The sequence below is a fragment of the Lygodium microphyllum genome, chromosome 9, assembly GCF_053477565.2.
Source record: "Lygodium microphyllum isolate KBCC chromosome 9, Lygodium_microphyllum_v1.1.10, whole genome shotgun sequence".
NCBI lineage: Eukaryota > Viridiplantae > Streptophyta > Polypodiopsida > Schizaeales > Lygodiaceae > Lygodium > Lygodium microphyllum.
In genome coordinates this window covers 80,304,144-80,329,900 of record NC_141143.1, presented here as the reverse complement: position 1 = coordinate 80,329,900, position 25,757 = coordinate 80,304,144, and the positions used below count along the sequence as shown (strand labels likewise).

General features: G+C 40.9%; 1 protein-coding gene and 1 long non-coding RNA gene across 3 annotated transcripts in view; one reads left to right on the top strand and one right to left on the bottom strand.

Moving 5' to 3' along the window:
• The first annotated feature begins 8,110 nt into the window (after positions 1 to 8,110).
• Positions 8,111 to 20,646, top strand: LOC148031227 (uncharacterized). 2 transcript variants are annotated; one of them, XR_015691858.1, is made up of 3 exons: positions 8,111 to 8,251; positions 8,335 to 8,638; positions 20,273 to 20,646. It is a non-coding gene; the product is annotated as an uncharacterized LOC148031227 (long non-coding RNA). The 2 variants fall into 2 exon arrangements; XR_015691859.1 differs by having other exon boundaries at positions 8,335 to 8,537; positions 20,273 to 20,645.
• LOC148031225 (copper-transporting ATPase PAA1, chloroplastic-like) overlaps positions 8,228 to 25,757 on the bottom strand; it is a 123,736-nt gene continuing 106,206 nt past the window's right edge. Inside the window, exons 14-17 of the mRNA XM_087684755.1 lie at positions 25,041 to 25,281; positions 23,899 to 24,102; positions 21,608 to 21,688; positions 8,228 to 8,500 (exon numbers count right to left, since the gene is read on the bottom strand). Of these exons, the coding sequence (XP_087540881.1) occupies positions 8,228 to 8,500; positions 21,608 to 21,688; positions 23,899 to 24,102; positions 25,041 to 25,281 (799 nt within the window). The remainder of the gene's footprint in view (positions 8,501 to 21,607; positions 21,689 to 23,898; positions 24,103 to 25,040; positions 25,282 to 25,757) is intronic.

The following is a 25,757-nucleotide window of genomic DNA, read 5'->3' as shown; positions in this document are numbered from 1 at the left end:
AGGACACATTAAGACCTTCATGGAAACAAAGGAATAATCCCAATAGCTATATAGCCTAGGTGCATATAAGTATAATATTTTTTTTGTTTGTGTTTTTGGATTTTAGGCAAGACTAGAGACAATAAATTTACATGCCGATCTTCAGACAATGTATCACCTACTCTCAATATACCCTGGTCTTCAATATAGATAGTTGAAGCTTTGAATTTGAAGAGCCGATTTTCTCCATAGATATGGGTTGAATCAATTTCAATATACCATGGTCTTCAATACAGACAGTTGAAGCTTTGAATTTGAAGAGCCAATTTTCTCCATAGATATGGGTTGCATCAATTTCTAGGAGAATCCATTTTGAACTAGGATATGCCTCATAAAAAATAATGGTAAGAGTTCCCAAGAGACTTATACCCCTCATACAAAGTCTTGAAGGTAGAACTAAATACATTACCACTGACCTTAGAGGAAGCCATTAGGATTTACGGGATAGAAGGAATATGCTCAGATACGACTTAGCACGGCACACAAGCCTCATAGCCTAACAACAAGCTAACCTTATATGTCACTGACAACCTTGCTTCTCTCACGAGGATAGTGTTTTGGGCTCTAATACAAATTCTTAGAGAGTATGATTGTCGGCTTGAATGCACCTTTCCCTACTTCTTTAGATTGACAAGGAGAGGGTGATTCCCTCCAACTTTCCCTTCTAGTTTGAGAGGGGGTAGCTTTCTTCTCTTGGTGGTGATAGGATGTTGTTTACAATTTCCTTTCGATTATTTTTTGAAAATGTACCTAGGCAAGTAAACAATTTTCCCACAAGGGCATTGTCTAAGTGGCATTGTTGCATGGCATTTTACATTAGCATGATCACACTTTCCTCTTGCGTAACTCAAGTGCATTGGCATCCTATTCTTGTAAACATGCATCGATTCGCTTTTATCTCTTTTGGTCTTTCTGAGGTTCAACTTTGGATCCACCATATTCACAGCATTATACATGGAAAGGTCCTTGATTGCTTGGCTTCACTAGCTTGCTTTCTACACATCTTTTTTGCCTTTCCACATACCCACCATATTTGCTTCACACACCCCTAGCCTCTTACTTTGTCATCAACATCCAGTAGTGGTAGGGATAGCTTTTTTATTTTGTGAAAGCCTTTGGGTCTACTGGCGACTAATCTCCCATCTATTACTTAATCTGCTGCCACCTCTACTTTTTGAAACAATTGGGTTGTTGGGTGTGATAATAAAACAACAACAACAACAAATTTTGATGGCAACCTAGGAGGATTTTTCAATACTCTTTGGTTCAACAATAAGCAAAGATAAGACTAAAGCACTTATGTTAGATTGGGATGATGAGTTAGGGCCTCTGCAAAATCAAGGGTTCAAGATTATTAAGAAAGGCCATGTCCTGATATATTTGGGTGCCTCCATTGGGCTAGAGGCCACAAAAGCTCAATTACTTAGCTAGTTAGAGCAAAAATATGGGATAAGATTAATAGGAAATTTGATTTTTCCTTGGGCTTAGCAAGAATGTTGACGTTGATAAAAAGTATACTTACCCCAGTGATAACATTCAATGCCATAATAAAAAACAACCTTAAGCAAGATAGAGGCTCCGTTTAGATAATTTTGACAATGGGTTAAGATAGCTATTGCATGAGATCAACATATGCACCCAATGAAACCAAACTTCCTTCTGGAATAGTGTGGCAATTCTTGATCAAGCACTTAATTATAGCAATCATTTTTAAAAAAAACTAAAAATACACAATTCACCTCATAATTCTTGGATATTAGGCACCCTATTGGTCCCAAAGCATGTGCCCCTTTCCATATTTATTTAACTTTATTGAATAATGGATTGGGTACAAGCTGAGATATCATGATCTCCTTGGCTAATCCAAAAGCCTCTTGTTGTAGATGGCAATCAACACACAAAATGGGCCAATTGCCCCTTGCATTTCACCCAGGACTTGCTTTAATTAGACCCCAACTAGCCAAATGCTACCCCAAATTCACAACGGATGGGCTCACATCTCAATTCCCTAATAATTCCACAAATGTCAAGTGCTCAATTCAATGTACGATGCCTTCTACTAATGGCACAGGTCTCGAAGCTAAACCCTAATTTCTACATAAATTTAGGGTTTATAATAAAACGTTCTATGTTGTTTACCAAATTTGGCTAAGATCTACTCCATTGTAAGAATTGATTGAAGGTGAGAGAATGCCAGAGAGAAAATTCAAAGATTTCTCATGGAGAAACCCTCCAATTTTCTTGCCACATATTTCAACAAGTAAGAAAAGCAGACATCTACAACTTGGGAGTACCAAAATTGCTATTTTGAGCTAGTTGATGATATTGCCAACCCCTAATAGGCCTTCTTCTACTTTGGTCTACTTGTCAATGGCTCTAGATGGCTGTCACCTATTGTAATCTATTGTTTTATGCTCAAAAAATGGACCAACAACCCATTTAAAATCAAATTGGCTAGGTCATTTGCAACCTAGAGTGGTCCCAACCTCCATTGATCCTTAGACTAGCATTGATTAGTTAATTAAAGTATTCCCTAGTGTCACCGCTAATACTTATTGGCCAAACAAATCTCCTAGGGGTCAAAACTGACACCAACTGACCACCAAGTCTACCTTGGCATAACTAATCACAACTTTTGCCTTTGATATCCATTGTATCCTCGAGATCCTTGGTCTATTACCATGAAATAACTGTCATGTGGACCACATGTGCTAAAGAACCTTACATATCTGATTAGTAACTTAATCAAATGTTATCAACAAGATTAACGCATCTCAAACTTGCATGTCCCCATGACAGACCTTCCTCTTGAAAACTTGCCCTTATCCTTGATTGCACTGCATTGTGCCCAAGGAAAAGCATACTACATTGGAATTTCCATAAGGCATCACACTCACAATATTGGCTATTGTTGTCTAGTCATGCCATATACCTCAAAACCTATTGAAAATTTCTAGCCCACAAAATCAATCTTTCTTCTAAGATGGGTTAGTAATTCCTGATCAAGGACTTATTACAACAATCACTAAATAAATATGAACTAAAAATGCACAATTTACCATAAAATTCTTGGACAATAGACACCTTCTTGGCCCTAAAACTAGTGCCCCTTCCAATATTTGTTTAATTTTATTGACTAATGGACTGGGTACAGGCTAAGATTCTACAACCTTCTTAGCTGATCCAAAATCCCCTTGCTATAGATGCAACTAGCACGTAAATGGGTCAATTGCCCCTTGAATTTCACCTAAGACTTGCTCAAATTGGGCCTAAAATGGCCAAATGTTGCTGGTAGCCTTCTAAATCCAAGTTTTAGCATTATCCAATCATTCAATTAATTTTCATAATTAAATCATTTTAAAAATTAATTCTAGTCAAATTGACCCTACCCAAAATTAGATATGTCCATTCAAAATTAAATTAACTAGGCCATTTACAACCCAAATTAGTCCTTGACCATTGATCCTTAGACTAAGATTAAATAATTAATTAATGCTATGTCCTAGTGTCACCACTGACACTTATTGGTCAAACAATTATTGTAAGGTCAAAACTAACACATATTGACCACCAAATCCCAGTTGTCATAACTTTTTCCTTTGACTTTCACTACATCCTAAGGGTCCTAGGCCTATTACCATGAAATAACTTCCATTTACACCACATATGCTAAATAACCTTGCACATTTTGTTAGTAACTCAATCAAATGTTATCAACAAAATTAATGCATCTTAAAATTTTGGGTTCCCATTTGACAGACAAATCCCTGCAATTGTCTACAATTGTATTGTATTTTGCCAAAGGAAAAGCATACTGCATTGCAATTTGCATAAGGCATCATAGTCACAACATTGGCCACTACTATCTAACCGTGCCATATACCCCAAAACCTACTAAAATTTTATAGCCCATGAAACCAACATTTTTTCTCAAATAGAGTAGTAATTTCTAATCAAGCACTTAATTACAACAATCAATAAATAAACATAAACAAAAAATGCACAATTTATCATAAAATTCTTAGGCAGTAGACACCTTGTTGGTTGCATAATTGATGTCCCTTTTGGTATTTCTTCAATGTTATTGACTAATGCATTGGGTACAAGGTGAGATTTCACAATCTCCCTGATTTATCCAAAGGCCCCTTGCTATAGATGCAATCAACACACAAAATGGGCCAATTGCCCCTCGAATGCCACCCAAGTCTTGCTTTAATTACACCGCAACTCATCAAATACTGCCCCAAATTTACAATGGATGGATTGACATGCTAATTTCTTGATAGTTTCACAAATTTCAAGTGTTGAATTTAGTATACAATGTCTTCTAATGATGGCATGGATCCAAAGTAGCTACTAAGCCTTAATTTCTACACAACTTCAGGATTTACAATAGAATTTCCTTTGCTGCTCACCAAATTTAGTTGAGATCTACTCCAAATGACTAAGATAAGTTGAGATATTCTAAGAGTTAAATGAAGAAGATAAAAGAATACCAAAGCAAAAATTTAGAGATTTCTCATGAAGAAGAGACCCTTCAATTAGCCTGCTACATGTTTCAATGAGTAGAAAAATCAATCGCTTGCAACATAAGAATACCAAGATTGCTATCGCCAACCAACTAATGATATCACCAACCCCTGATGGACCTTCTCCTATTGTGACATGCATTTTGATGGCTCCATATGGCTGTCACCTATTATAATATGTTGTTTTCTGCTTAGAAAAGGGATGAGCAGTCTTCTCTCTCCTCTAATTGAAAACTGATTTAAATAGTTAAGACTAAGCCCCAAAAATGTATTCTCAATTTGCATGAGTATTTTCACTTAAAGTGATAGGCTTCTAAACCTAATTTCAACATTATCTAGCTATTAAATTATTTTTAAATTTTTAATAATTTAAATGTTTAATTTTAGCCCTTCTAACCCTACCAAAAATTAAATATGTCCTTTCAAAATTAAGGTGGCTACATCATTTGCAACCTTGAATAATCCCAAACTTCCACTGACCCTTAGACTTGCATTAATTAATTAATCAATTCTAGTCCATTGTGTCAACACTAATATTTATTGACCAACAACTATCCTAGGGTCAAACTGACACCAACTAATCACCAAAGTTCAACTAGCATAATTTCTCACAACTTTTACATTTGATACCCACTATATCCTCGAGGTCCCTAGCCTACTACCATGAAATAACTACCATGTGCATCAAATTTATGCTAAATAACCTTACACACTTGATTAGTAACTTAATCAAACGTTATCAGTAAGATTAAAGCATCTTAAAATTTCGTATCCCCGTGATAGACATCCCCCTTGAAATCCATGCAATTGTTCTCGCTTCCACTACATTGTGCCAAAGGAAAAGTAAACTGTATCAAAATTTTTATAAGATACCACAATCACAACATTACCTATTGTTGTCTAACCATGCCATATGCCCCAAAATCTGTTGAAATTTTCCATCCCATGAAATTGACATTTCTTCTCAGATAAGGTGGTAATTTGTGATTAAATACTTTATTACATTGATCAATAAAAAAACATAGATTATAGATGCAATGAGCATACAAAATAAACCAATTGTCCCTTGAATTTCATCCAAGACTCGCTTTATTTGAACTCCAATTAGCCAAATGGTACCTCAAATTCACAATGGATAGACTAACATGTAAATTCCTTAATAATTCCACAAATTACAAGTATTCAATTTCATGTGCAATGGCTTCTATTGATGGCATTGGTCGTAAGGTGACTAGTAAACCTTAATTTTTAGACAAATTTAATACTTACAATAAAATTTTCTCTATTGTCCAACGAATTTAATAGAGATCTACTCCAAATGGTTGAGATAAGCTGAGATATTCTAAAAATTAACTGAAGAATGCGAGAGAATGCCAAAGAGAATTCAGAGATTTCTTATAAAAAAAACCCTCCGATTTGTCTACTATATGTTTCAATAACAAAAAAAGCAATCGCTTGTAACCTAAAAGCACAAAAATTGCTATTGCCAGCCACCTGATGATGTCATCAACCGATGATGAACTTTCTCTTGTTGTAGCTTGATGAAAGCCTAATCCGGATGATTGAGACCATCCCAAAAACGTTTTTTCAATTTGCATGGATTCCAAGTGTTTGCTTTCTAAACTCAAATTTTAACAGTATATATCGACTAAATTAGTTTTTATAATTAAATAAGTTTTTTAAAAATTCAATCCTAAGCCTGCTCAAAATGAAATATACATATTCAAAATTAAATTAGCTAGACCATTTGCAATCTGAAATAATCTCCAACCTTTGTTCATCTTTAAACTAACATTAATTAATCAATTAATGCTACTTTCTAGCATGACCACTAACATGAATTGACCAAACAATTATCCTACAATCAAAACTGATACTAATTGATTACCAAAGCCCAACTCACATAACTTATCACGATTTTTGTCTTTGACACCCACTACATCCTCAAGGTTCTTCACTTATTATCATGAAATAACTACCATATATACCACACGTAAACAACATTGCAAATTTTATTGATAACCTTTTAAATCCAATTTTTAACCTTATCCGATCATTAAATTAATTTTTATAATTAAATAATTTAAAACATTATTTTCGACTATTCTACCCTTGTCCAAAATTAAATTAGCTAAACCATTTGCAACCTAGCGTAATCCCTAATCTTTATCGATCCTCAAATTGACATTAATTAATGCTAGCCTCTAGTATCAACACCGACACTTATTATCCTAAGATCGATTGATACCAACTGACCACAAAAGCCCAATTGATATAACTTATCACAGCTTTTGCATTTAACACATTGCATTAGAATTTGATTTTGACCAAACCTATACTAGATGAGTTAAAATTATCTTTGGTTTGATGGGCAAGAAGTCTAAGACTTGTAAAGTTCTTCTTAAAATGCTAAGAAAGTTGATAGCATCTTTTTGAGAATGTTAGTATTTGCATAATATATAATGCTATACCGCATTTTTTTTTAAAAAGTCTATCTACCACTTGATGTAAATTTCTTGAGAAACTCTCCAAGATTCTCTAACACTAATGGTATATGGCCTTACGGACAGTGCTAAAGCACCTACCACTATTATGTAGCTTTGAAGCAAAGAAATATTACACATTAATGCTACTCAATGCTTGGACTAGAATGTTTGACGCCACAAAGGTCTTTTCCTACTGCTTTTCCTTTTCGGCTACACTACAATGAATGTCACGACTTGAAACCTTACGTGTTAGGCACACCTGAAAGCGCATCATACATCGTGTCCATGATGTTAAGTTATTCCTGCTGCAAAGCCATCCAATTCCAAGGCTGCATTGCTCAAAACAGCCATCATAAGCAGAAGCATCGAGCAGCAGCGCGCTGTGGGTGATCGGCCATGCGAAGCAGCATAACTCAGCACAAGCTACCATTGAATTCTGTGTGGACCATGGGCTAGACTAGAGTATCGCTGAGAGTGGGTGAATAAAATTGGCTACTTGCACGCAAACAAGAAAAATTAGGCAGAATGTGTGTCCGTTCTTTCCAGCACCGCAAGCAAGACTGCAGGAAATTTGTGTTGTCCGTTTATTTATTTGCCCATTTATATGGAGAGAGGAAAAGATAAGTGAATCTTCGTAGCTTGATGTAATTCAATTACTCTTCCCACAAGAGCACAATCAACCATAACAAGGGCATATGCCCTTACACGCAGAGCTAATATACAATCTTTTAGCAACTGCCTGCTTCTCTCATAATGTGCTCAGTAGCCCTTGTAACTTTGGTTGGTCATCCATTGCAGGAAGATTCGACATCCCTTCTGAGAGGTGCATAAACAAAACTTAGCCTGCATTTTGCGGCCTTATTGCTCCAGAATAGGATGACTTGTACATTCTAAGCATGCATAAAGTTCATACGCCTTTACATCCTCTTTGATGCATATGTTTACAACAGCAGGCTCAGTTTCTCCCTTCATCCCAGCCACCAAACACACCTAAAGCCCATGCCATTGCACATAAATCAACGTACACTCTGAGCTGTGAAGTCAGAGAGGATGCAGATTTCATGCAGGTCCACTTACCCAACCATCAGATGACCACTCACAAAATTGCAAAGTCAAGCCATTCCTCTGCTTTTACTGCAATATGTCACTTGGAGCCAGCTTTTCTTCAAATCTTCATGTGCTACTTCGTTGTTCAGAGTAAGAAATTCCACTTTCTAGGTCGTCTGTTTGCAGTTTCAAATACTGACTTTGTGGCCCTGTGCTTCTATCTTGTGCTCTAGTTGAACGCCCTGTTGATGGACGCATCCTGTTGTAGCTAGATTGAAGGAGTAACGAATTCGCCATGACACCTAAGGAGCTCACTCCCATCAAAGCACCAGCAAGAGATGGTGTCAACATTGTGTTTGTAAACGGTAGGAGAACCCCAGCAGCTATGGGCAGTCCAACCTGCAGCACTCAGTGGGACAGACCATATGTCAGCAAGGTACTAAAGATGCAGGATATTGAGACAATTTGTGCTTCCACAGAAACAGAAACGTGAATCTCCTTGAAGATGCTTTCCAATCACAACACACAGAATAACATGTAAAGACACTCTTAAGACAATTCTCAAATAAATGACAAATAAATCATATAAATTTTATCATATACCAACCGGTAATTAGGTAATTTGTCTGTAAAATAACTAAGAGAGTAAAAATGCAAAACTCAGGTACCTTAATAATACTAGATGGTCTGTGAAGAAAAACTTCACTAAGACCCCTACCTACTGCTTGTAAGATTATATGTAAAAGAAACAAATAGTTTGCAAAACCTACGAAAACATGAATAAATTAATTGCCTGACAAGCTAACTCCCTGGCAAGCTGTTCTGCTGCCGCCCTCCAGCTGTGTTCCACCCATCCTCATCTTGCACCCACACCAACCCCACCCCCACTCCAGAAAAAAAAAGAGCCTTGCCATCCTGCAGAGGACAACGTCATGGCTGTTTCCAAGATTGTGCCCACTGCTGTCATCAGCTCAGCTGCCACCTAGCCTTTGCTACCTGCCCTCAGATTCTGCCAGCCCTCTTTCTCCCCTCACCTGCACACAGTGCTGCTAACAGCACTGAACCACGCCATCTTCGTGCTCTCCCCATCACCTTTCCTTTCTTCAGTTGATTCCTGCTGCTCCCTTCCTTTGTAGCACCATTGGCTCACACCTAGTGCAGGAAGTTTTCAAAGAAGCGTGCACAATAGAAAAGAAGTACAAGGAGACCACGGTTTTTAGACAAGCCATGGGACACTCACCTTCCCTGACTCAGCTCCATGATTGACTGCAAAGTGCACAAGGCTCAGGCATAGACCTATCCAACACAAGACCAATCACGATGCTAACCCCCACCTTACAACAAACAATGATGGCTTTACCAAAGTAAGTGTTGATGTGGCAAGGATGAAGCACTTCTCCAACAACCCTAGTTGAGAGCAGGGATATCTAGAACGGCTACAGCCAGCCAACGTGCACCCCCCCACAGCAGCAGCCCCCTCCTCGCCATGAGCATCACCCTCCTCCATCGCCACCTCCAAACCAGCCCCCCCCCACCCCCCAAACTATCACTATGCTGTCTATACAACAAAAAAAAAATTCGTCTCCTTTTTAATTTATAGAATCTATTTTCTTTGTAATTAATAGATATCCAAAAAAGATAACTAGAGCTGACCATTGATGAGTAGTCAGAGGTTATGGTGGACCCACATAATGGTTTAGAAGAAAGATAGTACGCACATCCACATATATAACCTGATTGGAAACTTGTGACCAAAACTCAAGCATATCAAGGTTTGGCTTGCACACAGGAAGAACTTGTGCTTTGAGGTATGGGCTAGATTTGCCAAACTAGACACTTATAAAATCAACAAGATACTTCTCATTTTGAAAAGAAATTAGATCTTTTATTGAATAGTAAGTATATGCATGTGTGCCTGTACATGTTTTGCATGATTTTGTGGCAAACATCCCATCCCTACTATGTGCACATGCTAGTAGGGAGTGAAGATTGCCTTCTAAACTGGCTTTGCATGGCACTTAATTTTCCCTCTCTTTGACTACGTTGTACAAGACCTATTTGGCAAACCTAGATTTTTTCCCATGAGCATACTCTTTGCATCCTAGAATGCGAACAACCTTCACTTCACTGGAGCATGTGATCCCAGGAAGCTAATAGTTCTGCAAGAGCTATGACCATCCCTTATTAGACACGTCAACATTTTGTTATGATGAGAGCACAAGCAGTCCTCTCAGGCCAACAAATCAAGAAGGTACTCCCAAGAGAATCTTTCATCTACTGGGAGTATTCCATCAATGCTCATGGGGGAAGCAGAGGAGCATATGCTTCAAATTGCTGGAGTTCACTGTCCTGTGTGAGAAATCATGAGATATCATTGTTGGGCGGACCTTACTGGTCAGGCTAGACGTTGGGGTTTCAAGTATTGGAATCCTTAACATCTATACACTCACCAAGGCTCAAAGCCAAGCTACTTTTTAGTTTGAGATCATAGCAAGCTTGCCAGAGGTGGACTCTTGGACTGCTAGAGAAGAGACTTTGATAATCTACAAACATAGAAGATCAGCAAGAGAGAGACACAGATTTCAAAAGCATTGTAGATGGAGCCTAGGATTAGTGGGAGGCCTTTCTTTTTGCAATGGGTGCCAAAGTTGTTTGGAGAGATCTAGTCTTCTGTAGGCAAAACAAATTGTTAGACATTTCTTTGAGCTGCATGTAACTAGAACACACCTCCTGGAGAGCCTTGATAGATTTTATGTGCGTTACTAGAGGCTGGAGCAATTCCCAAGGAGGTTAAATTGGGCAGTTGCCAAGGAACACTCTGTGGAATCACACCCCATTCTCTGATTTTGATACACCCGTCTCGGTTCTAGACCCCCAATCATGTCAGATTCCAAATTCCACACAGCAGGATGACAAGGTGCACAAACACATTAGGCAGCTCTTGGTCAGAGACTGGAAGCAACAGACAGGGATTGTTAAGAAGGTGGCATGGATCTTGGGAGAGTTGAGCAGAATATGCTAGGAGGAGGCTCTCTGAGCGAGACATTTAGAAAGCCAAATGAATTGTGATATGTTTCATATAGCTTTTGGTCTAATTGGTTCATCTCATTGTTTACATTTTTTAACAACTTATAGGCACTTTATAAAACTTGGTGCACTTTGTAGGTATTTGGATCTCAAGTGTTTAAACTAGCCAAGAATCCAGATGAGACTAGAAAACATTTATACTAATCAAAGCATTATCAACACACGTCTAAAACTTGATGTGATTCAATTATATTTTGAAAATCCTTCCTTATCTCTTTCCTCACATGTTTGTGTAGAGAGCTTGAAGCTACATCCTTGATCAAGTTGATAATGTCTTCTATATTTTGGCATGCTATTTGCCTTGTAGAATGAACATTTTTGAAGTTAACTCTGGTTACATTCTTTTTTATTCTTTGCTTAAAGCCCCCACCCTTTGGTGCTAAATTATAAAGGCTTTACCGTTGTTTAAATTCAAAACTAGTAAAAGTCAACACGGCTTTCAATTTGAACACTTACTCCTTTTGCAATTTAATGCTCAGAGGAGGAGAGGGCATTGCTGCACGACCTAGCAACCATCTAGATGCTTCCATAGGGCACCCCTAAATTGATGATATTCTAGCCGCAAAAAGATCATGTGCAGAGAGTTCTCCCAAGTACATCAGCCCAACATGACTAAAGACCAGATTTGCAGCCTTTCAGACTAACATGGGAGAGTACAGTCCTTCCCAACCGAGGTGATGCGACTGACCAATGACTTCTGTTGTCATTTGTTTAGCAAGATCTGATCTCAAATTGAGTCTTGCATTTCAAGCAGTGGGTCTGGGAGTGTGTTCCCCATTGTTAGTCACTAGTGAGATGGGATGCTCCTTGCTTACACCCTTCACAAAGCAAAAGATGCTTCAATCCTTCCAGACTTTGTGATACAAGATGCACAGGCAGAAGTGCCCAAAAGGGAACAAGCTTTCCAATGCTTTCCTTTCACCTTCTTGGACGAGGTGAAGGACCCCTTCCTGATGGCCTTTCATGAGATCTTCAACTTTGAGCAAATACTAGGTGGCATTTCTATTGGCCCCGTATCTGTCTCCTCCCCAAGGGACGGAACTAACTTGAGCTCACTTGGAAATTCCCCATCACTCTATTGTCAATTTCCTGTAGAGCTTTGGTACAGATGATCAGCAGTAGACTTCGTCCCCTCCTACCAAACATCATTGATGGCACTCATACAACAGGTCCAGCATAAAAGGCAAGGGATTGCAATGCTTCTAGAATTTCAGAAAACCTTTGACAAACTTGACTCGGACTTCTTGGAGGGCACCAACTTGGCTTTCCACAACAGTGCACCAGCAGATTTTCGCACTTTACATAGCAAAGAGTCAGAGACCTCAAGTTCCAAGTGGGACTTGACATCACAACAGCCCAATAGTTCAGCCCTATCTTAGATTCCACCAAACAGACACTAACTGACTATAGCATTGCTCACTTTCCCTAGCAAGTCAAGCTCTAATGGTCAGCCAAGTTCTGTTTGCAACTACCTAGTCTACAACTTCATGTTGGCGTTTCTCCTCAACCTATTGTGAAGAAAACTGCTAGGGTTTGCACTGAGGACACACAGAGTGTATGACCACGACAAAAACACAAAGAGACAAACACAGACACAGAGGGCAAAACTCAAACCCTAAACGCAAAACTCAAAACTCAAACACAAACAGAAGAAGGGAGAGAGAGAACACAACTCTGAAGTGAATGAATGCTGTAAATGAATGTAAGAGTGTACAGTGTGCTCAAGGGCAGAGCAATGTCGGAGTGTGACATCCACCAGAGACGGATCCCAAATCTCTGACCACCAGTCGGAGTGTAGGAGTGCTGAATAGTGAATGGTAGCAGGTTGGTCACCAAATCACAATAGTCTGGAGGCTGGAAACTGGTAAATGCAGTAGTGTACTGCTGATCGGAGGCTGGAAACTGCACACAGTTTACAGCACACTGGAACAGTGTCTAATGTGGCTTGCGATGACTAGATGATCAGATCGCAACAGATGATGATGTCGCAGCAGCTGACGTCAGCATGGATGAAGGCGCTAGCAATAGAAGCAAACACAGATGGAGTGGCAGCAATCTTGAGGGCTGGATAGCCATGTGGGAGGAGGCTGATGGCTGAAATCTGCACGTGGAGTGAGAAACCTACACAGACGGAATAAGGCCGAATGGGGGCAGCCTATCTATTTATAGATGTGGTAGGGCATCCCAAAAATTAGGGTTTCCACTAAACTCTCTCAACCACTCCCTGTTTTAGGGTTTCCATTGAACTCTCGCGAACCGCTTCTCGTTTTAGGGTTTTTACTCTAAAATAGCATTTTTTAGTGTGTTTTGGGGCTATTTAAGAGGCTAATCAGCAAGTAATGCATATTTTAGCTCAACACCCCCTCTCAAGCCCAAAACTAAGCTGAAAGATTAGGCCAACCACTGTGATGTTTATTTACCCCAAGGCATCCCACCCCAAAGCAGCCAGGGCATCGGACAAAGGGTGCACGTCAGCTGCCCAGTGGCCTACCAAGACTACAGAGGCGATGGTTATCTTACCAAGGGAATCCAAGTAGTCACCCCAGAGAGGACAGGGCATCAGACAAAGGGTGCAAGTCGGCTACCCAGTGGCCTACCAAGCTCTACAAAGGCGGATGGAACTACATGGAACTTTTTCTTTTTCTTTTTTTAAATAAGTGAGGTAAATTTTATGGGATGCGGCCGATTGAGTAAAAGTGACCCAGAAGACGGGAGTAGGGAGAGCACACCCAACACATCACAAACAGTGCAAGCTAACCCATCCACTCAGGGTGTTGATGACGAGGAAAAATAGGTGATGAGGTATCCATGTAATGGAGGATAGTGGTGTGGTAATAACAGCCGCCGGTGGAAATAGCTTAGGATCCGCTTAATTCGCGCACTGCACAATGAGAGGCAAAGTATGCCACATGCTGAAGAATGCTCATACAGCAAGTGCCACTTGGACAGTGTCCCTCATGGGAAAATTGTTCACTTGCCCAAGCACCCTAGTACAAAGATGATAAAATCATGCAATGCAAAGGGTAAGGTACAACAGGGGAAAAAAGCCGATGTTGAAGACAAAGTGCTGAAGCCTATAGAATACCAAGAAGGGTAAGAACCCCCTCTCAACCTGGATGTAGATACCGAAGAAGGAAGAGAAGCCTGATGTCGGTCTTCATATGGTGCTGAGAACCATAAGGAATGAAAGAAGAGAAAGTGGATGAAGCACCCCGCTAGAAGAGCAAGGTAAAAGTCACCACCGTGATAGCATCGAGAGAGATGCTACACGATCCACCTCGCGAGGGGAAACCACCATGCTGGAAGAAAAGCAAGCACTCCTAGGATGATGAAACCATGAAAGGAACGGTACACATCCCCACATCTCTAGCCCAGATAGGACAAAAGCAATTTGCAAGTTAGCCCTACACTAAAAGACAAAACCCTGCAAAAGAGCTGAGAATCTGCAAACACAAAGGTTAGTAGCGAAATGCTCCAAAGCAAAACATAACAGAAAGAAAATCTAACTCGAAAGAAATGCAATGAATGTGTATGTGTGTGAGTAAATGCAGCGGAAGACAAAAGAATGGAAAAGCTAACGACAAGGAATCCTATGGGACTGACGCTAAGAGTGCGAAAAATGAATACTAGACTGACCTAGGATATCCGAAAGGATTTGACATGCTAGTCTAAAAAGGTGTCTACCATCGCATATGTCCAATAGCAGGGCTCTGCCAAGGAAACGCCTGACGAGATGGGGAGGAAGATGAGATAGATGCATGAAGTGCAACGGAATCGGAACCTGCAAACCAATCAGCCAGTCCCTCAGGGGTAGTGAAAGAGATGGGTTGCTGAGGTTGTACTAGAGCCACATGTCCAGCAACAACAACGGGTGCTGAAGGAGCAGATGAAGTAGGAGCAGAAGGCGTAGCCCCACTGGACTGTGCAGACGTAGTGGTCTGCAAAGACTTTTTAGGTGGAAGACCTTGGGCCTTGGAGCGACACTCCTCGTCCACATGGCCTGCTCTCTAGCAGTGTGTGCAAAACCGGTTTTTCCTAGGGAGTTACTGCCAGATAGGTCTAGATTCTTTGGTTCCATCTGAGAAAGAGGAGTCACCCTTTGATTGGCTTACCTTCGAATCTTGCGAGTTCTTGCCACTAGTGATTTTCCCTTCCGAAGAAGAGGCAACCAACCCCCTCAGCTCTGAATAAGGCTGTGATGAGGATTTCTTGTGGACTTCATCATGCAGCCTTGCATAATGCAAGAACTGGCACTCAAACTCGTAGAAGGTTGGCAATCAAGATTGGGAGATGATGTGTTGAATGAAATTAAAGTATTTTTCGGACAACTTATTCAAGAAGAATGTAACCTGATCGTCATCTAACTTTGGAGAGCCAGTAGTGGCGAACTCGGCAAATAACCGCCTATATTCAGCCAGCTTGACTTTTAGATCATCCCCTTCCTTAATAGAGAACTCTTGAAGCTCAAAGTCGAGATTGATGCACCGAGAACAATCACATAGCGATCAAGAAGGTGACTCCAACGATTTGACGCACGTGGAAAGTGCTGCAACTGAGAGTGAAACTCAGGAAGCAATCCTTGCATCAACTCAACATTGGCTATGGCTATGGCATTGCGGGGTCTCCATTGACAGATGTAGTCAAGGTGAACTAGTCGAGGGTCCGACATAGGCTCTAGACCAATGACGAGGTCCCAAAGACCCTAAGACTCAAGCACTTTTTGTATGAAATTAGACCAAGTGGTGAAATTCGACCCGTTAAAATGTGTCTTGTCTATAAAGGCATTCTTGGCCATTGCAACAAGAGTGGTAGTGCTCCGAGATGCATAGTGTGAAAAAGTGTAGTGTGGGTAGGATGGGGGAGTGGAGTACACTTGGGAATGAGCCCCAGAGTGCTCACCAAGGATGCAGGTAGTGTGCAAGGTGGATCCATAGGTAGGGATGGGCTGACTAGGCATGGGCATGGTAGCCACATGAGAAACCCAAGAAAGTGGGATGGGAACACAAGGAGCAGAAGATGGGAATCCTTGTGTAGGTGTAACCCTGGGTAAGTTACTCATGAATATATATGTGCATCACGTGGGTTCAAAATAAGGTATTTTTAAAATAACTTTTTGATACATTTTTTACATACAGAAGGGTGTAATATAAAGGGGTTATTTACATATTAAATAGAAAAGGGTTATGTTTTATTCAGAAAAAATCCATAGATAAGGATATTTATAAATAGTCCTTGAACGCACGTGATGTAGAGGATATACATATAGTAACTTTCTTGAGGATGTAACCCAAGGACTGGGTGAAGACGCACCATAAGCTGAGAATGGAAACGCCTGTGTTTGAGTGGTCATGTGAGATGTAAAGCTGGGGATAGTGAGAGGGATGCCCATCACAGTCAACCCAGGAGTTATAGGTGTGCTCCTTTGCTGGAAGGTGAGAGGCACTATGTTAAAGGGTGGCATTCCCCCTAATGAAGTACCATTGCACAAAGAGATAGAGAATGGGGTGGAGAAGGAAAAAGGTGCTAGGAGCGGAAATGAAAGATCCAACCCCTAGGGTGTGTGGTGCAAATGTGGAGTGTAATCCAAGGTTTTGGAAATATGATGAGAGGTGATCAATGTGTGATATAGAAAAGGGTGGGATGGGACGAAAGTGAGAATTGTGTATGATATGCTCAAATGAAACACAAGCTGTAGATGTACCTAAATTTCGTATGCTTCGTGAGCCCCCTCTATTGAAGTTCACATACGCAAAGCCATCTAGATCCTATACCTCAAAAGAAGAAATTGATGAGGGTTTTGATTCATGCAACTCAAAAGAATTGTACAAACCTGACATTGGACCTAGCTAAGATGATGAAGATGGATTGCCAGACGTTCCAAATGGCATATGTGCTCCATGATCGGAGAGGTGGCCGGCCTCACCAACCGGTTCAGATGTGGTAGCAAAACTGGTAGAAGGGGTGTAAACATCACCGTACTTGTTGCGATAGTACTCCTCAAAGTCCTCCTCTGTCATGTTAGTAAAAACTGGAATAGGAGTAGAAGGTGAAGGTGAAAGTGGAGTGTCGTCCTCCTCACCGAGTCCATAATGTTGTCTTAGGGCCTCTAATGATGGAGAAGCCTGATAAGACATCATAGGAACTAGAGAAGGTGTCTCGGACATTGTGATTCACTTACGAGTCGTATTGTGAGCCTTGCACAAAGACTAGCTCTCCACACTATCCGCAGGATACTCTTCACAAGAGCATCGCCTTTGATACCATGTGAAGAAAACTGCTAGGGTTTGCACTGAGGACACACAGAGTGTACGACCACGATAGAAACACAAAGAGAGGCACAAACACAAAGGGTAAAACTCAAAACTCAAACACAAAAACTCAAACACAAACAAACGAGGGGAGAGAGACAACACAACTCTGAAGTGAATGAATGTTGTAAATGAATGTAAGAGTGTACAGTGTGCTCAAGGGCAGAGCAATGTCGGAGTGTGACATCCACCGGAGATGGATCCTAAGTCTCTGACCGACAATAGGAGTGTAGAAGTGCTGAATAGTGAATGGCAGCAAGCTGGTCACCAAAACGCAGCAACCTGGAGACTGGAACTGGTAAACGCAGTAGTGTACCGCCGATCAGAGGCTGGAAACTACGCACAGTCTGCTGTAAACAGCAGGCTAAAACAGTGTCTGATGTGGCTGGCGATAATTGGATGATCAGATCGCAGCAGATGATGATGTCGCTAGCAGCTGACATCAACATGGATGAAGGCACCAGCAACAAGAGCAAACACGGATGGAGTGGCAGCAATCTCAAGGGCTGGACAGCCACGTGGGAGGAGGCTAATGGCTGAAATCGGCACGTGGAGTGAGAAACCTACACAAACGGAATAAGGCTGAAAGGGGACAGCCTGTCTATTTATAGATGTGGAAGGGCGCCCCAAAAATTAGGGTTTCCACTGAACTCTCTTGAACCACTCCCCGTTTTAGGGTTTCCATTGAACTCTCTCGAACCGCTCCCCGTTTTAGGATTTCCACTAAACTCTCTCAAACCGCTCCCCGTTTTAGGGTTTTTACTCTAAAAGAGCATTTTTTAGTGTGTTTTGGGGCTGTTTAAGAGGCTAATCAGCAAGTAATGCATATTTTAGCTCAACACCTATGTCTCACAATTATGCCACTTAGTTCAAGACTTCGTGGGTCCAGTTCAGACGCATGCAAGGAATTCTGAGACAAAGTTTTCCTAACAGACAATTATAAGACACCACTTGAAGGGATGATTGAGGATTATTGGTTCAAACTACCAAAGTTGAGCCCTACTAAGCAAGCTATTAATCCAAGGGGTCATGCCAGGTGGGCAAACTTGGGAGCTTTCTGAGAGTGTTATCCATGTCTTGGAGGAGACTGGAGATCATCTCTAAGGTGGATCTTCACTATGGTGCCAGCCACCCTCCTTGGATCCTCCTTTCTATGTAGTTTGTTACAAGTCTACCAATGCTTACACTAGGTGCTAGAGCAACGACCCCTATGTTGTCAAGAGTAGATTGATAGACAACCATTCATTTGGAATGCACAAGTCAAGGATAGAGATGGTCATAGCTTGGGGAGCATAAGCATAGTTTATGGGCTGTTTGGAAGGCTAGACCTCCCTATTCCATCAGCGTTTGGAGAGACATCTAAAAGAATGCAAACTTAGGGATCCTTGAACAAGTGATGGGGAGCAAAAGAAGCAGGTGCCCCGAAGGGTCAAAGGCACCCCCCTAGACACTTTCTTGAAGTTTCTTTATCATTCAAGAGGCTGCAAAGTTAGCACAAGACTACTTTCCCCAATCTCCCATGGAGGAGGATATAAGTCCTAGGACTCCAAGGGAAGTCATGGAAGCTAGACCTATACCTCACCTAGTTCGAGATCCAAAAGTGACAGCTATGGATCTGGGAGGGGGGAGCCTTGAATGAGTTAGATTGCGACCCAAAGAATGGGGTTGGCCTACTTGCCTTCCTCACCTACACAGGACAATTCAACAAACATATTTTGATGAACGATGATATGGAGTGTGTTCCTACGCACAGCCGCACTAGGAAAAACACAACATCATGGACACCTTAAGACACAAAGAATGGGATTGGCCTACTTGCCTTCCTTGCCTACATAGAACAATTCAACAAACATATTTTGAGGAATGATGATATGGTATTTTGATGAACAACGATATGGAGTGCGTTCCCACGCATGGCCACACTAGGAGAAACACAACATTGTGGACACCTTAAGACACAAAGAATAGGGTTGGCCTACTTGCTTTCATCACCTACACAGGACAATTCAACAAACATATTTTAATGAACAATGATATGGAGTGTGTTCCTAGGCACGGCCACAATAGAAAAAACACAACATCATGGACACCTTAAGACACTTTTTGGAAACATATATGGGATGGCTGGAGGCAGCGGAGGGTCTTTTACTTCTTGTGGTTGGTGGACCATTGGGGTTAAAAGTAGGCAGTTAGTTGGCTCAAATGCAATAAGGTGGGGTTGCCAATGTTGCACAAAGCAACACCTAGAGAACCTGAAGCATTGTTCATGGTCATGTGAGGCAATGCAACCAGTTTGGAGAGGAGTTTGCAAGATGTCCGTCAAGTAGAGCCCAACCTCAGGTGCATTGCCTAGGGAGCCTTCTTTTGAGAGTCAGCCGATCAAGAATGTCACTTACTCTATGATGCCAGGAGGCATATCTCATGGTGGATTCCGTGCCACGGTGGATTCCGTGAGGTTTTACGGTGGATTCCGTAAACTTTGTTGACCGGGGCTCATACACAAAGTGGATTCTTTGTGCGAGAAGTTGATGGGGATGCCTATCCTTTTCGGGCGTTTCATTAATTTAGTGTGTACATGGGTGATTCCAGAGCGGGTGATTCCGCAAAATACATATTAAATTAATAAACGTTTATGAGTTTAGAGTGCGCACTCGTAATAAATTAAGATTAGGATTGATTTCTAACCAGTTGATTTATTTATGTAGCTGAAGACTGCTAGATATTCACTTTTGTCGGTCTAATTGTATTATTTTACTAACGATTGTGAATGCTTCAGTTGATGTGTAGAGATAGCAGCAATGGCAAAGGAAAGCATTGGAGGATAGCGTGTATTCGAGTTATCACTTATATTTTGATGGGCGCATACCTTAGGCATGGCGCTTATATTTTGTCGCGCCTATTTATTGAGGCGTTGAATATTTATTTATTATTTTGTATGCGCATGGGCGCACGATTATGATATTTATATTTGGACATTGTATTGGGTACGCCTGACTCTTTGGGCGCCTGCCCATTAGCTTTATTTCTATTTTATGCTAAAGCAAACTCAAAAGCCAAAAGCGTGCTATTTTGTAATTTGGGCTATTATTTGAGCTTGAAGATGATTAATACATAAAATACATGCTTTGTGGAGCGCTCACACAAGGCATGGGGGGAGATTGCACCCAATTGGTCTCTTGTTCATGTTGTGCATGCTTTTTACCTTGAGTTTTGTGCAAAAAGTAGAGTTCTTTTGTTCTTGGGGACCTTCCGGCATTCACTACGCGAGCATACGGCATCCGATCTGCGCACCACTCTATGAGGTGGAGGTGTGTGAGACAACCTTCACCCCTGAGAGCGGTTACTATGCACTAGTGGGCTTGGAGACCTTGCCCAGCCAATAGGGCACTGAAGACCTAGTGTTGTGATCTGAAGTGTAGGAGCTTATCAGGAGCCTCACAAGGTGGCACATCTGGAAGGCCTGCCACCAGCTGACTTTCAGCAGAGATAGCCTTCATTATATGCCACTTTCGTGGAGCTCCAGCCGTCCATCATTCACTCCCGCAGGCCATTGGGAGCAGCTTCAGGGGACTCATGGCATCGACGGAGGCTTCAAATTATAGGATAGCAAGCCCTAGGGGCATTACACTCCACCAGTGTGGCTTCTTTCTCCCCCCCCCCCCCCAAACTTCCATTAGAGCCTTGTGCATATTTGATTTGATTGGCATTTAGCTCTGGCTAGACCATTGAGCACTTGTACTTCATTTTATTTGCTTCTGACTAATATAACTAGCCACAGTATGTTTTGTAGGAGATACGTGCGTGTGTGTGTGTACATGTGAGGATGGAGAAGCAGCTATCAGTTCACACAGCTACCTTTTAGGCAGCATGCAGGTCAGACGAAAATTATTTTGATCTACAAATAGTCCATTGCAGTACTGAAATCCTAGCATACAAGCTTGAGGCACAATGACACATTCTCTACTGAAAATGTTCAGATATCCAAAGGCAAATATGTAACTTCACATTACCCTATCATTGCCATAGTCATATGTAAGTATTTGAAAAACCTTCCAACTTTTCATAGGCAATAATTTCCTTTAAAACAGCATATAAAACTGCACATACTCACAATGTTGTACAAAAAGGCCCACCACAAATTCTGCCGAATCTTTGCCATTGTCCTTTTGCTGAGTTCAAACGAGTCAACCACCTGCACAGCATTAACCACGTCCAGTTATGTACAAGTCTTATCACATCTTAAATTTCAAAACCATCAAAGCACAACCATGTGTTACACACCAGGATCTCACCCCAGCAACCCCTTCCCTCAAAGATGTCATACTATCGAGACTAATTTTATGAATGAGGACTACGGTAAATGGCTTCATTGAGAGACCTAGATACCTAGACATATACATGCCACATGAGATGCAAGTAGCCATTGCCAAATCAAGGCCTCCTCTCATCAGCTCGCCCATATCCCTAGAGCCGACAAAATCTGCAGACTATGCTAGGAGGAAGTGGAGAGTGAGTCCTAAATTTGCAAATGCAGGGCCTAAAGTACAGTCCGGGCTAGATACTCCACATTATATAGAGGAGACATACCCCTCAAACTAGTCATGGAGTCTCCAGACCAGCCACATTTGAACCAGTTCCTATTTGAGATTTAGAGGCTCCACACATCACTACTCTAGGCAAGCACCCTACAAAGAGGGGTTAGACAGGCACGGCTCACCAATTTTTTCCAAACAATGACCACGTGTACTACATATACATAGAGGTGACAATCCAAAGGGCTAATTTGATACTCCTTTAATTTGCACTATATATCAATGATCATTTCTCACATCACATTTTGATATCTAGTGACGATTATCATTGTACATGGTTAGGCCAACAGTGAAATCAAAGCAGCTACTCCATAGCCATTTCTTGTAATCGTCTCTTGCACAACCATCAACATTGAAAGCCACAGCCATAGTTGCCTCCGTATGTCGTATGGTACTGATCGTACTGCATGATTCATATCGTACAATACGGTACGTATCCATAGATTTTCGTACGGTCAAACTAACCGTTTTTGGCTGCCGTGTCTAGCATGCTTCTACCTGTTCCTATGCGTTCTTGTGTCCGTGACCTACAGAAAACCTTCATTTGAGAAACAACTTGAGTCAAATTAAAGCCAAATCAGGTCATAATATTGTGGAGAATCCATATAATTTGAGGGAGGGAAAAAGACCCGAGCAACACCACATAAGAATCCGAGGAGTATGGCCTTGGAACCTTGTATGTGTGAGAATTTCATCCATAGATTTGAGAGGGCATCCTACCAAAAAAACATTGACTATAACTACCTGTTTGGATCTCAAAGACCCACTATTCTTTGCAGGATGTTAACTAACTAGCTACTCAGTCGCTCCATCCCCTTCTCCCATATCTACCCAAATGTCTCCATTGGCTCCTTCACCATCCCCCTTTTTCTTCCCACCCCTCCAACACACTCCCCCCCCCCCCCCCCCAAAAAAAAAAGGAATCAGATGAGTATAGACTTGGAAGCTTGTATGTGTGTTTGAGAGAGCATCCTACCAAAGAAACCTTGATTGTAACTACCTTTTTGGATCTCAAAGACCGACTATTCTTTGCAAGATGTTATCTAACTAGCTACTCAGTCCCTTCATCCCCTTCTCCCTTGTCTACCCAATGTCTTCATTGCCTCCTTTCCCAACCCCCTTTTTCTTTCCACCCTTCCAATGCACTCCCCCCCCCCCCACAACCCACAAAAAAAAAAAAGAAAAACAAACAAAAACAAACGATCAGAAAAAACAATTTTTATAAATTAAAAAAGATACTACTAAAACACACACACACACATTAGAAGTTCACCTCAGTCACACTCTTATGGCCATGGATAAGAGAGAAGATGACATTAAAGCAGCACAAACTGAGATAGAGGGATCTCAGCAAGATTTGGAATCACGATGTTAGTATTTTCTATTTCCAAAGAGGGCTTGTACCATAGTGACCTCATTTAGTTCAGAGTCCTAACACAATAATCCCTAAGAGTCCTAACCCAATAGTCAATTTAATTCTTTCATACAAAAAACAAGTCTCTTGACTGGACCTCTCTCTCTCTTTTTTTTTTTGTGAAGATAATATATATATATATATGAGCTTCTTATAGGAGCATTGAGCATGGAATAAAGTGCTGACAGTGTTAAGATAACCTTGCTAACTCAGGCCCCTGTTATGTTTACAACAGGATTCAAAAGAACCCCATTGTCTTGTTCAGATACCATTGTAAATTTTTACTTCTCTTTCTCTCAGGTTAGAAAGTTCGCCTACTTCCAAACAGCATGTGCCATTTAGTTACCTTTATAACTTTTCACAATGAAATTTTTATTAAGAAAAGTCTCAGCTTACTTGTGTCAACTTGCCATGCATAAGTACAATTGCTGCCACTTCACTTGCAGCTCCTACACCTCCAGCCATTGCAATACCCACATTTGACTGGGCCAATGCAGCAGCATCGTTGATTCCATCACCAACCATTGCCACTACCTTCTGATCTTTCTGTAAGTGCATTATCAACTCTGCTTTTCCATATGGTCTGACTCCCCCATAGACCTTCAGGCAGAGGTTTCAGTAATAGTAAGACCAGATGACTATCTGAAACAATCTGTAATATCTGAGTTTTTATAAAGAAACAACCAATTTCATTCTGCAACAAGGCAAAAAAATCAAACATCTAATTTTAATATCTTGCAGATTGTATTTCTCAGCAAAATGCAACCTTTGGACCTGCCAAACTTGAAGGTTGTTGCCTCCCAATACAAGGTACCATGTAAACAAGGATACTCTGATATGCATCAATACTCATAAGAGATAAACATGGCAATTCCAAGACTCACACAAACTATAGTGAACACAGACAGAGAGATGTCAACACTTGATTTAGCTTTTCATATCCCACAAAAGAGCCTAGAGAGGCAGACCAGTTACATTCTCAGGGATGGCCTGCAGAAAGCACTCAGTTATTGATCCTTTTTGGATGACAATAGCTTTCAGATCATGCTGACCATGTATATGTGGTGAGAAAAAATCTCCATAGGGGGATTCTCTTATAGGAACAGAAATCAAAGGTATCATTCTAATAATGCAGCCAGAACTGGCAACTTTCATTTCAACTGGACAAAACCAGAGGGTAACCCTGAGACACAATGCATGAAAAATGGAATATTCAAAAGTTAAATCACTCAACTTCTCTGGCTAGCCTCAGGGTTTGTATAGCCTGAGGGGTGAAGAGCTACTCATCAAACCGACCTTATGCAACCAAGAAGATTTAGTTAATCCAGACACCGTGCTGTATGTTTAGCATAGCGTCGTTAAGCCAATCGAGCGAGTAATACAAGCATACTTGCCTGGCAATTCAAGTCAACTTGTAAAAGGATACTAGCTTGTCCATGCCTAAATGCACTTTTACATATCAACATGAGACTGCCTATCAAAATATTTAGTACTAGTTCTAATAAAGTTAAAGAGTATTCAGAGGATATGCAACAGACCTTGTCCTTTTTGACACCAACTTGAGCAGCAACAGATTCTGCTGCCTCCTGCTTGTCACCTGATAAAATGAACGTTTCAAGTCCCATTCCTTGTAATGACTCAATTGTTTCAGCTGCATCATCTCGTACTTGGTCCATCATTGATATGGCACCAGCAAGTTTACTATCTATCCCTATGTATACTACAGTCTGGCCTTCCATAGCCTCCCCAACCTCTGGAACCGGTCCAACTGCTCCATGCCTTGCCAAAACAATGGCATCAGATGATGATGAATCACAGCTACACTGTTTTAAAAGAATTGACAAGAGAGTACAATAATGCAAAGAAGTCAAACATGGAAAAGAAAGTACTCTTATTTTTCCTATACTAAATATAGCATGTTCTATTGGCATTGAATGATAATACGCAGAAGCAGAAAGCATGGAAATTCAACAAACTGTTATTGGTTTTGTATATGTATTAAGTATGATATCCAAATATATATTTGTTAAGTTTGGAACATTACGATATACAAAAACAAGGGCATGGAAAATGGGTCAGCTTTAATGACCCTACTGCAACTCTAGGATCACTGTACCTCAGGTTGGTAATCCATATCATACAGTCTCGAATGAGTTGTCCTTACCAGAAACAAATTCATTTCAGGCCAGACCATTAATGTGAATGAGGATGCCATCCACATTGGACCAACTTAGAATAGCCTACAATACCTTGAG